The sequence below is a fragment of the Leucoraja erinacea genome, chromosome 2 (assembly GCF_028641065.1).
Source record: "Leucoraja erinacea ecotype New England chromosome 2, Leri_hhj_1, whole genome shotgun sequence".
Lineage (NCBI taxonomy): Eukaryota > Metazoa > Chordata > Chondrichthyes > Rajiformes > Rajidae > Leucoraja > Leucoraja erinaceus.
In genome coordinates, this window is record NC_073378.1 from 122,715,975 (window position 1) to 122,729,770 (window position 13,796).

Sequence of the window (13,796 nt, forward strand, 5' to 3'; positions counted from 1 at the left end):
GTGGTCGCGGGACGCCCGGTATGGCACTCACCCCCCATGTCGAAGCCGATGACGGGCTCAGTTCCCCCGTCTGTGTGCGTGGTGACGGCGTAGCCCACGACCCCTCCGGCCGGCCCAGACAGGATAGCCCGAGACCCGTTGAACTTGCTCATGGGGGTCAGCCCGCCATCCGACTGCATGAACAGCACCCGCACGTCCTGGGAGGGGAGGAGGAAAAGGCCACAATGTTGAGAAGGCTCCGTCCTGCCCGGGGGTGGGGGGGGGAAGCATGCATGCAAGTGACAGCGTGTAAAGTGTTAGTTGGTACGGGTTAGTGGCAAGGAAAGACACAAAATCCCGGAATAACTCAGTGGGTCAGGCAGCACCTCTGGAGAACATGGATAGGTGATGATTTGTGGCGGGACTCTTCTTCAGATTGGAAATCTGTTCTCAGGAGAACATCGGGAACATAATAATGTTCCCGATGTTGAGGGAGCAGAACCAGGGGCCAGTTTACGAATAAGGGGTAAGCCATTTAGAATGGAGACGAGGAAACACTTTTTCTCACTGAGAGTTGTGAGTCTGTGGATTCTCTGCCTCAGAGGGCAGTGGAGGCCGGTTCTCTGGATACTTTCAAGAGAGAGCTAGATAGGGCCCTTAAAGATAGCGGAGTCAGGGGATATGGGGAGAAGGCAGGAACGGGGTACTGATTGGGGATGATCAGCCATGATCACATTGAATGGCGGTGCTGGCTCGAAGGGCCGAATGGCCTACTCCTGCACCTATTGTCTATTGTCTAACGCTGTGGCCTCTGTGAGGTTGTTACCACAAAAGCACTCATTTTTTTGCAAACCAGCAGCTGCAGTTCCTTGTTTCCGGGCTGAGGAAAGACATGCGGCTGCAGCAATGAGTCTGGGTCAGAACATGGTGGAAGAGCAGGAGGGCAGCAGGGATCACCGATGGGGTTAAATAAGACCGGTGAACGAAACTGCACTGTGAAGAGTTGCGGTTGTGAGCCCTTTACCTTGAGCGTGCGCTGGAAGCCGGCGCGGAAGCCAGTGATGTAGCTGCGAATGCAGGGCGTAAGGTAGGCATCGGCACAGGCGGTGTAGCCGCGGGGAACCACCCGGATCATGGGCATCACCTCTGAGGACAGGGAGACTTGCAGGAAGCCCAGCGTCTTGGCCAGCTGCCCCACCTGCTGCTCGTGCTGGGACCACCTGGGGGAGAGAAGACAGCAGGGCCGCACGTCACACTACACGGGCACCAGTAAGGCAAGAGAAAGGTGCTCCAACACAGGGAGCTATAGATGCCAGAATCTTGCATGGAACACACAGCTCGAGTAACTCAGCGGGTCAGGCAGCATCTGTGGAGAACGTGGAGAGGTTCTTCTTCAGACTGATTCATTCCACACAGGTTCCGACTCGAAACGTCACCTATCGATGTTTTCCACAGGTACTGCTGACCCGCTGATTCACTCCAGCGCTTTGTGTTCTAAGGAAAGATTACCCAACAGGGAGCGTTCCATCACAGATTCAGATTCAAACTTTATTGTCATTGTGCAGTGTACAAGTACAGAGACAACGAAATGCAGTTAGCATCTTAACCAGAAGTGCGAAATTAGAATAGTAGAACAGTAAAATATATAGTAGCTAGTAGCCGTAGTGCAATGTTCGGGGGAGGGGATCAGTCGCTGGGGGAAGGAGTGTACGGTGGGGGGGGGGGGGGGGGGGACTGACTGGCAATCATCAAGGTGCAGAGTTAAGTAGGGTAACAACCGCAGGGAAGAAACTGTTCCTCAACCTGCTGGTCCGGGAACGGAGAGACCTGTAGCGCCTCCCAGATGGGAGGAGGGTAAACAGTCTGTGGTTGGGGTGAGAGCAGTCCTTGCCAATGCTGCGCGCCCTTCGTAGACATCGCCTGCTCTGGATAGACTCCATGCAGTGGAGAATCAGAATTCCCTGTGCACCAAGGTCATTCCTGGATCCCACAGCCCCATCCTTGTAGATCGTTTAGAACTTCCAAACAACAGTGACAACCAGTTTCACCCAGTGGATACAAATTATCTCCTGTTACTAGCCAACATCAGGATTTATGTTTCAAACTTGGAGGACTGCGTTCTGGTCACCCACCTACAGTAAGGATGTCACTAAGTTGGAAAGGGTGCAGGAGAGATTCACCTGGGCTTGAGTTATAGGGAGAGGTTGGATATGCTGGAACCTTTTTCTTTGGAGTGTAGGAGGCTGAGGGGCGACCTTATTGAGGTGTACAAGGTGATGAAGGGCATGTCTTTTTTCCCCAGAGTGGAGGATTCTAAAACGAGAGGTTTAAGATGAGAGGGAAAAAATTGAATAGCAACATGAGGGGCAAAGCTTTTTCACCCAGGGGGTAGTGGATATATGGAATGAGCTGCCAGAGGAGGTAGTTGAGGCAGGTACTATAACAACATTTAAAAGGCAATTGGACAGGTACAGGATAGGTAAGGTTTAGAGGAATATGGGCCAACTGCAGGAAAATGGGACTAGCTTGGACGGGGCTAGTTTGCTGGCATGGATGAGGTGGGCTGAAGGGCCTGTTTCTGTGCTTTATGACTCCTTGACTATAATCATGGGGACATGGAGGTTAGGTTCCTAGTCAAGAAACATCATCACATCACAGACAGAGACATTCTGAAGCTTTAATGCAGAGACAGTGGGAATTTAAATCTGGAAGTAATGAACAAGAACAAGGGCACTTGTTTCAGTAATGGTAACCACAAAGCTACCGGATTGTGGGAGAAACTCGCTGGTTCACTGATGTCCTTCAGGGTAGGGAAACCGTCGTCCGTACCCAGTTTGGTCGGCATGCGTCTTACATCTGTGCCAAACATGATGCCAAGTTATATTCATCTCCTCTACCTGCACATGATCCACATCCCTCCATTCCCTGTACATCTATCTGCCTATCTAAATGCCTCTTAAATGCCACTATCATATCTGCCTCCTCCACCACCAGCCTGTTCCATGCACCCACCACCTTCAATGTCAAAAATCTGTCCTTTCATCTTAAAGCTCTGACCTCTAGTCTTTGACATTTCCACCCAGGGGGGAAAAAAAAGGTTCTGATTGTCTACCCTATCTAGACCTCTCATCATTTTATATACTTCCGTCAGGTCTCCCCTCAGTCTCCGACGTTCCTGAGAAAACGATCCAACTTTGTCCAACCTCTCCTTTTAACTAGTACCTCCACTCCAAGGATGATTCTGGTAAACCTCCTCTCCAAAGTCTCCACATCCTTTCTGAAAGGGAGACGAGGAAACACTTTTTCTCACAGAGAGTTGTGAGTCTGTGGAATTCTCTGCCCCAGAGGACGGTGGAGGCCGGTTCTCTGGATACTTTCAAGAGAGAGCTAGATAGGGCTCTTAAAGATAGCGGAGTCAGGGGATATGGGGAGAAGGTAGGAACGGGGTACTGATTGGGGATGATCAGCCATGATCACAGTGAATGGCGGTGCTGGCTTGAAGGGCCGAATGGCCTACTCCTGAACCTATTGTCTATAAATGGAGTGACAGAACTGCATTCAATATTCCAAATGTGTACCTATACAAAGTTTTATTAAAATGTGACTTTCTGTCTCTTATGCACACCTATGAAGGCAAGCATACCGTAAGCCTTCTTCACCACTCTATCTACTTGAGACAGTTTAGTTTAGTTTAAATACAGCGTGGAAACAGGCCCTTTGGCCCACCAAATCCACGCCGACCAGTGATCCCCGCACACTAACGTTATCCTATACACAATAGGGACAATTTGCAAGTTTACCGAAGCCAATTAACCCGTACATCTTCGGAGTGTGGGAGGAAACTGGAGCACTCAGAGAAAACCCACAGCACAGGTAGTCAGGATCGAAGCTGAGCCTCTGGCTCCATACGGCAGCCACTCTACCACTTTGCCACTGTGCCGTGAGTTGCCACTTTCAGGGAATTATGGCCCTGGATCCCAGGATCTCTCTGTGCATTAATGCTTCAGAGCTTCCGAGTCCAGGAAGGAGAACCGCTGAAGTGAGTGAGGCAGGATGAGGTAAGTGAGGCAGTGGGGGGGGGTTTGAATTGGGGTGTCAGGCAGCCCGGTCTTGCTGCCGGTTGGAGGGGGACAGGATAGCGCCTTGGCCTCACGTGTAGGAATGCAGCAGCACCACGGCCAGGCTGCGGATGCCCCTCGCCAGCACGCCTCTCAGCTGGTCCTCCAGCTGTGCCAGGTCCACGCGCCTCCACACCTCCACAAGCTCGCCCGTGGATCCTGCAAAACACCAAGCTGCAGCTGAGGCTCCTATATAACACACACACACACGCACACACAGCCTTTAACGCTATTAGCAAACGGTCCCCAGGGCTTCAGACAACTATAGAAGAGAGACAGGTGAGAAGACAACAGAACAAGGGTGGTGGGTGTATGGAACAAACTGCTGGAGGAGATAATTGAAGCCTGTCATAATGTTTAAGATACATTTGGACAGGCACATGGATAGGATAGTTTTAGAAGGTGATGGGCCAAGCGCAAGCAGGTGGGACGAGAGTGGGTAGGGAATGTTGATTGGTGTGGATACATGGGGTCGAAGTGTCTATTTCTGCACTATTTGACTCTACAGACAGAGAGACAGATGAGGAGGCACGAGATCACGCAGCACATGCTTGTGAGATAAAGCCGTAAAGACTTCCTTCATCAGTCAGGGCATTGAGTATAAGAGTCAGGAAGTCTTCTTCTTCTTCTTCTTGCAAATTAAACATAAATGAACCAAAGGGATAGTTATATCGCAAGCCGGGTGTTGAGCAGACAGGTTGGTGTCTCTGCGTCAATGTCTGCCAGGCCCTGAGCTCCATTTCCATTCCATCGTAACAAGGGCCCTAGTGAGACCACACCTGGAATATTGCTTGCAGTTTTGGTCCCCTAATTTGAGGAAGGACATTCTTGCTATTGAGGGAGTGCAGCGTAGGTTTACAAAGTTAATTCCCGGGATGGCGGGGTTGTCATATGCTGAGAGAATGGAGCGGCTGGGCTTGTATACTCTGGAATTTAGAAGGATGAGAGGGTATCTTATTGAAACATATAAGATTATAAAGGGTTTGGATACGCTAGAGGCAGGAAACATGTTCCCGATGTTGGGGGAGTCCAGAACCATTGGCCACAGTTTAAGAATAAGGGGTAAGCCCTTTAGAACAGAGATGAGGAAACAAATTTTCACAAAGAGAGTGGTGAGTCTGGAATTCTCTGCCTCAAGGTGGAGGCCAGTTCTCTGGATACTTTCAAGACAGAGCTAGATAGGGTTCTTAAAGATAGTGGTCAGGGGATTATGGGGAGAAGGCAGGAACGGGGTACTGATTGGGGATGATGAGCCATAATCACATTGAATGGCGGTGCTGGCTCGAAGGGCCGAATGGCCTACTCCTGCACCTATTGTCTATTGTCCATATGGTGGGTGGTCCTGCACCTATTGTCTATTGTCCATATGGTGGGTGGTAGAGCGGGCACCCAGAGATGACATGGTTGGCTGTCTGTTGTTCTGCTCCGCATTCACAGGCTGGGCTCTGGCGGAGCCCCCATCTCCACATGCTGGCACTGAAACTCCCAACTCCAGTACCAAATCTGTTGAGCTTCACCCATGCTCCCCTGGAAGTCATGATGCCACTCTATAAGATGCCATAAGGAATCGTGAGAAACATTGCCACTGAGGGTCTCTGCTTTCTACCAGTTTGATCAGCACAGTACAGAGATGACGCAGCTTTATAGGACTTTGGTAAGGCTGCATTTAGAGTATTGTATCAAGTTCTGGTCATTCCATTTCATGAGAAGGTGCCCGACGAGACTCCAAGAGACAGAAGTTGCAGGCTTTGGAATTCCGAAGATTAAGAATCGTCAGCCCCTCTCAGACTGTTCAACGGAACAAGGTAGGGGGATAATGCTCATATTCTCCTTTAAATAATACAGCATGGTCAGGGGCCTGGGGAGAGAAGGCAACACACGCACGCCTCACGTGAAGGTAATGGAGTCAGCAACTGTATTTGAAAAAGAGATGGAGATATATTTTAAATGCATAAGCACCACGTTGCATGAAGGGCAGGAGTTGGGAGCCATGGGAAAGGGGGTATAAGAGGGCAATACCCCACAGGCTGCTGGTAAACTCTGGCATGGCCCAGTGCCGGTGTGGAGGCAACCTACCAGTGCCGACCTCAAGAACATCGGACTTGGGCAGCTGGCATCCAGCCTGCTGCAAAACCACTCGCTCATCAACCTCAATCACCTCCTCGTACAGCACCTCAGGCATCACTATCTCCTATAGAGCACAGAGAGAGAACGTGTCAGTGAGAGGGAGAAAGGGTCAGCAAGAGAGAGGGGGAGAGAGAATGTGTCAAGAGAGGGGAGAGAGAGAGAGATTGCGTCAGAGGGAGAGAGTGTGTGTCAGAGAGAGGGAGAGATACAGAGAAAAAGTCAGAGACAAATAGAGTGATCATGTCAGAGAGAGAAAAAATATGTCAGTGGCAGAGGGAGAGAAACCATGCTATAGAGAGCGAGAGAGAGAGCGAAGGAAGATGTCAGAAACAGAGAGAGAAGGAAAAGAAAATGTCACAGAGAGAGATAGAAAGTCAGTGGGAGAGGGAACATTTCACAAAGAGGTGTCAAAGACAGACACGGCATCACGAGAGACGGAAAGTGAGACAATGAGAGTGAAAAAAAGAATGAGAGATAGAATGTGTGGGAGAGAGAGAGAGTTAAGGGGCTGTCCCACTTGGGCGACCTAATTGGCGAGTTTAGAAGAGCTTAGGAGAGTTTGAAAAATGTCATGTTGAAGACCTCCTTTGACTATGTAGAAGACCTCCTTCGACCTCTTTCGACTATTTTGAAGACTAGCTTCGACTAGCTACGACTAACTTCGGGAAAATTGGACACCGAATAGTGGAGAGTGAAGACGACCTCCTTTGATCTCCTTCAACCTCCCTTCGACTATGATGAAGACTATCTACGACTACCTTCGATTACCTTTGATTACCTACGACTAACATGCCGACCTACTATGACCTACTATGACTAAACCTACGAGTAAAAAAAGTATCGATTTTTTCCATGGTGACCTTTCTTTACTCACGGGCATTTTTCAACATGTTGAAAAAACCGCAGCGACCGAGCTGTGGCCTCGAGTACACGGGGACCACTCTCGAGCATGAAGGAGAGTTACAAAGACCTCCTACGACCTAGTGTCAACCAAGCTGCGAGTATGAGTCGAGGGCAAATCGACAGAACTCGCGGATTAGGTCGCCCAAGTGGGACAGCCCCTTGAGACAATGAGTGAGAGAGATGAAGAATGTGTTTGAAAGAGAGATGTGAGGAAGAGTGAGTGAAAGAGAGTATGTGTGAAAGAGAAACGGACTAATACAGGTCAAGAACATATGTGAAAGAGAGAGTGCATGAGACTATGGTCGAGAGAGATTTAGTGTCTGCAAAAAGAGCACGAGTGAAGGGAAAGAATTAGAGGGCTAAAGGGCATAAGATAATGAGAGATAAATAGTGAGATGCAAAGAGAAAGAGTGTGAGAGCAAACCAGAGAGATTGCTGGGCAAAGTAGGAGAGAGCAGGGTTGCCAGGGGTAGCACGAGAGAGGCTAAGCAAGAGGGAATCCCTTTACTTTTGTTGCTTCACAAAGATCCCTGCGATTTCAGCCGGCTATGGCTACCGTCACCCCTGGCTGATTCGTTAATTTGAGATCAGTAACTTACTGCTTCGATGCCTCAGCAATTGCAAAATAGAACGGCAGCCCTTGTGAGGACTCACCAGGTCGAAAATCTTTGGCCGGGACTGGTTACCGATGTGCAGCAGGTCCTTGAAACCTCTGGTGATCAGGAGAGCGATGCGCTCCCCCTTCCGCTCCAGCAGCGCGTTGGTGGCCACCGTGGTCCCCATCCGGATCCACTCGATCCGCGAAGTGTCTATTGGACTGTCCCTTGGCACGGGCTCGCCACATTCCTATCACAGACACAGGCACACACACAGCGCACACACACACACACACACACACACACACACAGCGCACACAAGAAAGCAAGTCAGACATAATATCCACACATCAGGAAAGATACTATATGAAGGGAGCAGAGAAGATTTATGAGGATGTTGCCAAGACTTGACGGCCTGAGCTCTAGGGTGAGGTTACAAAAATGCATTTCGTTGTCAATGCATTTCGTTGTCTCTGTACTGTACACTGGCAATGACAATTAAAATTGAATCTGAATCTGACATAGACAATTGGTGCAGGAGTAGGCCATTCGGCCTTTCAAGCTATCACCGTCATTCAATGTGATCATGGCTGATCATCCCCAATCAGTACCCCGTTCCTGCCTTTTCCCCATACCCCTTGATTCCGCTAGCCCTTAGAGCTCTATCAAACTCTCGTTTCAATGCATCCAGTGAATTGGACTCCACTGCCTTCTGAGGCAGAGAATTCCACAAATTCACAACTGTGTGAAAAAGATTTTCCTCATCTCAGTTCTAAATGACCTACCTCTTATTCTTAACTCCTGATGTTGGACTCTGCCAACATCAGGAACATGTTTCCTGCATCAAGCGTGTCCCATCCCTTTATAATTTTATATGTTTCTATGAGATCCCCTCTCATCCTTCTAAATTCCAGTGAATACAAGCCCAGCCACTCCATTTTATCAATATATGACAGTCCCGCCATCCTTGGAATTAACCTTGTGAACCTATGCTGCACTCCCTCAATAGCAAGAATGTTCTTTCTCAAATTAAAAGACCAAAACTGCACACAATACTCCAGGTGTGGTCTCACTAGGGTCATGTACAGCTGCAGAAGGACCTCTTTGCTCCTCACATCATTCCCTTCAACCCCCCCCCCCCCCCCCCCCGAATAAAATATGGATTAGTGTAAATGGGTTTTAGTCAGCATGGGCCCCAACATTCCAGTGCGCTAGCAACAACCCACAGCCAACAATGGACCATTGTGGGCTCTACCTTTCCTTGATCATCATTCCTTTTTGCATATCATTCATTAATTTATTCTGGATCTCTCTATATCACTGTCTATGTCTCTCATTTCCCTCTCCCCTGACTCTCAGTCTGAAGAAGGGTCTCGATCCAAAACGCTGCCTATTCCTTTTTTTCCCAGAAATGCTGCCCGACCCGCTGAGTTACTCCAGCTTTTTGTGTCTATCTAAGGAACTGCAGACAATCCTATGGAGTAACTGGAATAACTTCCTGCACGTAAGGAACTGCAGATGCTGGTTTACAAACAAAGACACAAAGTGCTGTATTATCTCAGCGGGTCAGGCAGCCTCTCTGGAGGACATGGATAGATGAGGTTTCGGGTAGGAACCCTTCTTCAGATTGATTGTAGGCGAGGACTGGGGGCAGGGGGAACCTGCGAGGATTTGTCCTACCCCTCCCAGACTTCTTCAATTGGACTGAAAAAGGGAGAATAGCACCCGTAGTCAGGATCGAACGGTCTCTGGCACTATAAGGTAGCAAATCTACCGCTGCCCCACCGTGCCACCCCGTTATGACATATGCAGACATTGTGGGCCGAAGGGCCTGTTGCTGTGCTGCACTGTCCTGTGTTCTATGTAAATACCCAGGCATTTCCCTGGTGCTCTGTGTGCTGCGCTGGACTGGGCCTGCCCCACCCCGACCGTTACCTCCTGCAGGATCCTCCTGATGCCCTCTGTGGGGGCATCCCTGTAATTAGCCGGATCTTCAGACAGCAGCTTCAAGACTCGGACCTTCCCGCCCGGGCACCTGGCGAAGACGTCCGTGAAGGTGCCGCCCCGATCGATGGCAAACTGAAACTTGGCCGGCTCCATCGTCACCCTCACCACAAACCCAGGCAGCTGCAGAGGGAGGGGGAAGACACATCAGCATCAGACCACACTCTGCTAATCCGACACACCCCAGGCATTCCTGGTGCTGGACTGGCAGATTTTCTGGATTATCGGATGATATCAGTTCCTATTAATAACTCCACATAGTCATAGAGTGACACAGTGTACTTCAGCCTAACGCCCACACTGACCAACATGTCCCAGCTACACCCGTCCCACCTGCTTACATTTGGTCCATATCTCTCCAAACCTGCCCTATCCAAGTACCTGTCTAAATGTTTCTTAAACGTTGCTATAGTCCCTGCCTCAACTACCTCCTCTGGCAGCTTGTTCCATACACCCACCACCCTTTGTGTGAAAAAGTTACCTCTCAGGTACCTATTAAATCTTTCCTCCCTCATCTTAAACCTATGTTCTCTGGTTCTTGATTCCCCTGCTCTGAGTAAAAGATTCTGTGTGTCGACACAATCTATTCCTCTCATGATTTTGTACACCTCTATACATAATTTAATTAAGCAAAACAGCAAGTGCTCGAGGAACACAGTAGGTCAGTCAACATCAACTCAAGATACTTCACCCATTCCTTCTCTCCAGAGATGCTGCCTGTCCCGCTGAGTTACTCCAGCTTTTTGTGTCTATCTTCGGTTTAAACCAACATCTGCAGTTCCTTCTTACACATGCAACATCTATGGTCGGAATGGACAGACGGCATTTCGGAGGGAGTGCAGAAATGTTTCTCACTGATATTAAGTACTTTGAGAACTCTTGAAGCCGGTGAAGTCCTGGTACCATCCAGGACGCCTCAATTAGGATAAACTGCAGATGGCAAATGTACGCAGAGGTAGCACGATGTAAACTTCACCCAGGGGAGCAAAGTGCAGCTATCCCTGCCTCGGACTTCTGTTAATTGGTCACTGTTTAGTCAGATCTTTGTTAAACCATGCATTATTTTCAGTAACATAATTCAGATTAGAAGGAGTATGCCCTGCTCGTGACAAACCCCCCCAACACCAAGGATAGTTTACAAAGCAAAGTTTGAGTATAGGAGGATTTGAGTATAGGAGCAGAGAGGTTCTACTGCAGTTGTACAGGGTCTTGGTGAGACCACACCTGGAGTATTGCGTACAGTTTTGGTCTCCAAATCTGAGGAAGGACATTATTGCCATAGAGGGAGTGCAGAGGCGGTTCACCAGACTGATTCCTGGGATGTCAGGACTGTCTTATGAAGAAAGACTGGATAGACTTGGTTTATACTCTCTAGAATTTAGAAGATTGAGAGGGGATCTTATAGAAACTTACAAATTCTTAAGGGGTTGGACAGGCTAGATGCAGGAAGATTGTTCCCGATGTTAGGGAAGTCCAGGACAAGGGGTCACAGCTTAAGGATAAAGGGGAAATCCTTTAAAACCGAGATGAGAAGAACTTTTTTCACACAGAGAGTGGCGAATCTCTGGAACTCTCTGCCACAGAGGGTAGTTGAGGCCAGTTCATTGGCTATATTTAAGAGGGAGTTAGATGTGGCCCTTGTGGCTAAGGGGATCAGGGGGTATGGAGAGAAGGCAGGTACGGGATACTGAGTTGGATGATCAGCCATGATCATATTGAATGGCGGTGCAGGCTCGAAGGGCCGAATGGCCTACTCCTGCACCTAATTTCTATGTTTCTATGTTTCTATGTTTCTATTCACTGAGATATCAGTTCATTCACAATCCTGGTCAGTGTCTGCTGATAAACAATCTCACTCCCCCGCTGCCCCCGGCAACCCCTCTCCTCCTGTCACTCCCACCCCTCATTCATATTCCCAACATCATCCTCGCTCTCCCATCAGTCAGCATCACTTCCCCCCAGTCCCATCCGTCTCGCTCTCCACTCGGTCTCCCTCTCCATCAGTCTAGGGACATCACATTCTCCTCGCCCCATCCCCAACTTCCCTCCCCTCTCACTATCACCCTACCATCACTCCCCGAGTCTCTCTCCATCATCGCTCTCGTTTCTTCATTATGTTCTCCCCACATGCCGTCTTCCCCAGCCACTCTCTAACCCTTCACTCTCTGCCCCCAATCCCTCTGATCCTTGGAATCTTACACCCCATCATGCTCTGTCCTCAGCACTCTCATACTCTCTGTAGTCCCTCACCCCTCGCTTTCCTCCAGTCTGCCCCCCTCTACCTCTCCTCACTCCCCCACCTCATTCTCCCCATGCTGTCACTCTCCTCACTGTCTCTGCCACCCTGTCATTCTCTGCTTTCCCAAATTAACACTCCTCACTTCCTCACACTCACTCTCCCCCTCACTCCATCCTTCACTCTGTCCCCCTTCCCTGTCAATTCCTATATCTCACTCTTCTCCTCCACTGTCACACACTCACTTCCCCTCAATCTCCCTCTCCCTCTCACTCCCCCTCAATCTAACTCTCCCCCCTTACTGTCATTCCCCCTCCATCACCCCCCTCACCCCCACTCTCTCCTCCCCTCACTGTCATTCTCTCCCCCTTACTGTCAATCTCTCCCCATCACTGTCACTCCACAGCCTCAGTGTCACTCTCTCTCTCTCTCCCTCACTCTCCTCCGCTTCACTGTCACTCTCTACCCCCCTCACTGTCATTCTCTCTCTCCATTCCACTCTCACTCTCCCCATCCTTCACTGTCCCCCTCCACCACTTCCTATATAACACTCCTCTAACTCTCCTCCACATTCACCCTCCCTAACTCTCACTCTCTCCACCTCAGTCACCCCCCCCCAACTATCACTCTCCTCCCTCTCACTGTCACTCTATCCCCCTCCTCTCCCTCCCCCTCACTGTCACTCTCCCTCTCCCCCTCACTGTCACTCCCACCAGCTATCACTCTCCCCACTGTCACTGTCACCCTCTCCCCCCACTGTCACTCTCTCCCCCCTCACCCCTCTCTCCCCCCTTCTCCCACTCCTCCCCCTCCCCCATTGTCACTCTCCCTCCCCTCTCACCCCCTCTCCCCCTCACTGTCACTCTTTCCCCCTCTCACTGTCACTCTCTCCCCGGTCACTGTCACGTCTCTCCCCCTCACTGTCACTCTCCCCCCCATCTCTGTCACTGTCACCTCCCCCACCCCCCCCCGTCATTCTCCCCTCTCCCCCCATCACTGTCACTCTCCTCCCCCCCATCACTCTCCCCTCAGTGTCACTCTCTGTCCCCCGTCACTGTCACTCTTCCCCGTCACTGTCACCTCTCTCCCCTCCACTCTCTTCCCCCCCATTGTCTCTCCCCTCCCCACGTCACTGTCACTCTCCCCCCCTCACTCTCCCCGTCAGTGTCACTCTCCCCCCCACCATCACTGTCACTCTCCCCATCCGTCACTGTCACTCTCCCCACCGTCACAACCCTCTCCCCCCATCACTGTCACCCTCTCCCCCCCATCACTGTCACTCTCTCCCCCATCACTGTCACTCTCTCCCCCCGTCACTGTACCTCTCTCCCCCCATCACTGTCACTCTCTCCCCCCATCACTGTCACTCTCTCCCCCCGTCACTGTCACTCTCCCCCATCACTGTCCCTCTCTCCCCCCATCACTGTCACTCTCCCCCCATCACTGTCCTCTCTCCCCCCATCACTGTCACTCTCTCCCCCATCACTGTCACCCTCTCCCCCGTCACTGTCACTCTCTCCCCCCGACACTGTCACTCTCTCCCCTCACTGTCCCCTCTCCCCCCCATCACTGTCACCCCCTCTCCCCCATCACTGTCACTCTCCCCCCCCCACTGTCACTCTCTCCCCATCACTGTCACTCTCCCCCATCACTGTCACTCTCCCCCCATCACTGTCACTCTCCCCCCCTCACTGTCCACCTCTCCCCCATCACTGTCACTCTATCCGTCACTGTCACCCTCCCCCCATCACTGTCACCCTCTCCCCCATCACTGTCACTCTCACTCTCCCCCCCATCACTGTCACTCTCCCCCCATCACTGTCACTCTCCCCC

General features: G+C 50.6%; 1 protein-coding gene across 4 annotated transcripts in view; it reads right to left on the reverse strand.

The window, feature by feature from the left end:
• Window positions 1-11,899, reverse strand: part of oplah (5-oxoprolinase, ATP-hydrolysing) — a 54,057-nt gene extending 42,158 nt beyond the window's left edge. Inside the window, exons 1-8 of one of the 4 annotated variants that reach the window (XM_055664837.1) lie at window positions 11,796-11,876; window positions 10,583-10,657; window positions 9,659-9,850; window positions 7,782-7,973; window positions 6,174-6,288; window positions 4,133-4,256; window positions 1,004-1,199; window positions 32-197 (exon numbers count right to left, since the gene is read on the reverse strand). In XM_055664837.1, coding sequence (XP_055520812.1) covers window positions 32-197; window positions 1,004-1,199; window positions 4,133-4,256; window positions 6,174-6,288; window positions 7,782-7,973; window positions 9,659-9,850; window positions 10,583-10,657; window positions 11,796-11,798 — 1,063 coding nt within the window. In that variant the 5' untranslated portion in view covers window positions 11,799-11,876. Of the gene's footprint in view, window positions 1-31; window positions 198-1,003; window positions 1,200-4,132; window positions 4,257-6,173; window positions 6,289-7,781; window positions 7,974-9,658; window positions 9,851-10,582; window positions 10,860-11,795 lie in introns of those variants that run through there. The other 3 variants (XM_055664845.1, XM_055664853.1, XM_055664862.1) reach the window with 3 other exon arrangements.
• Between the last annotated feature and the right edge of the window lie 1,897 nt (window positions 11,900-13,796).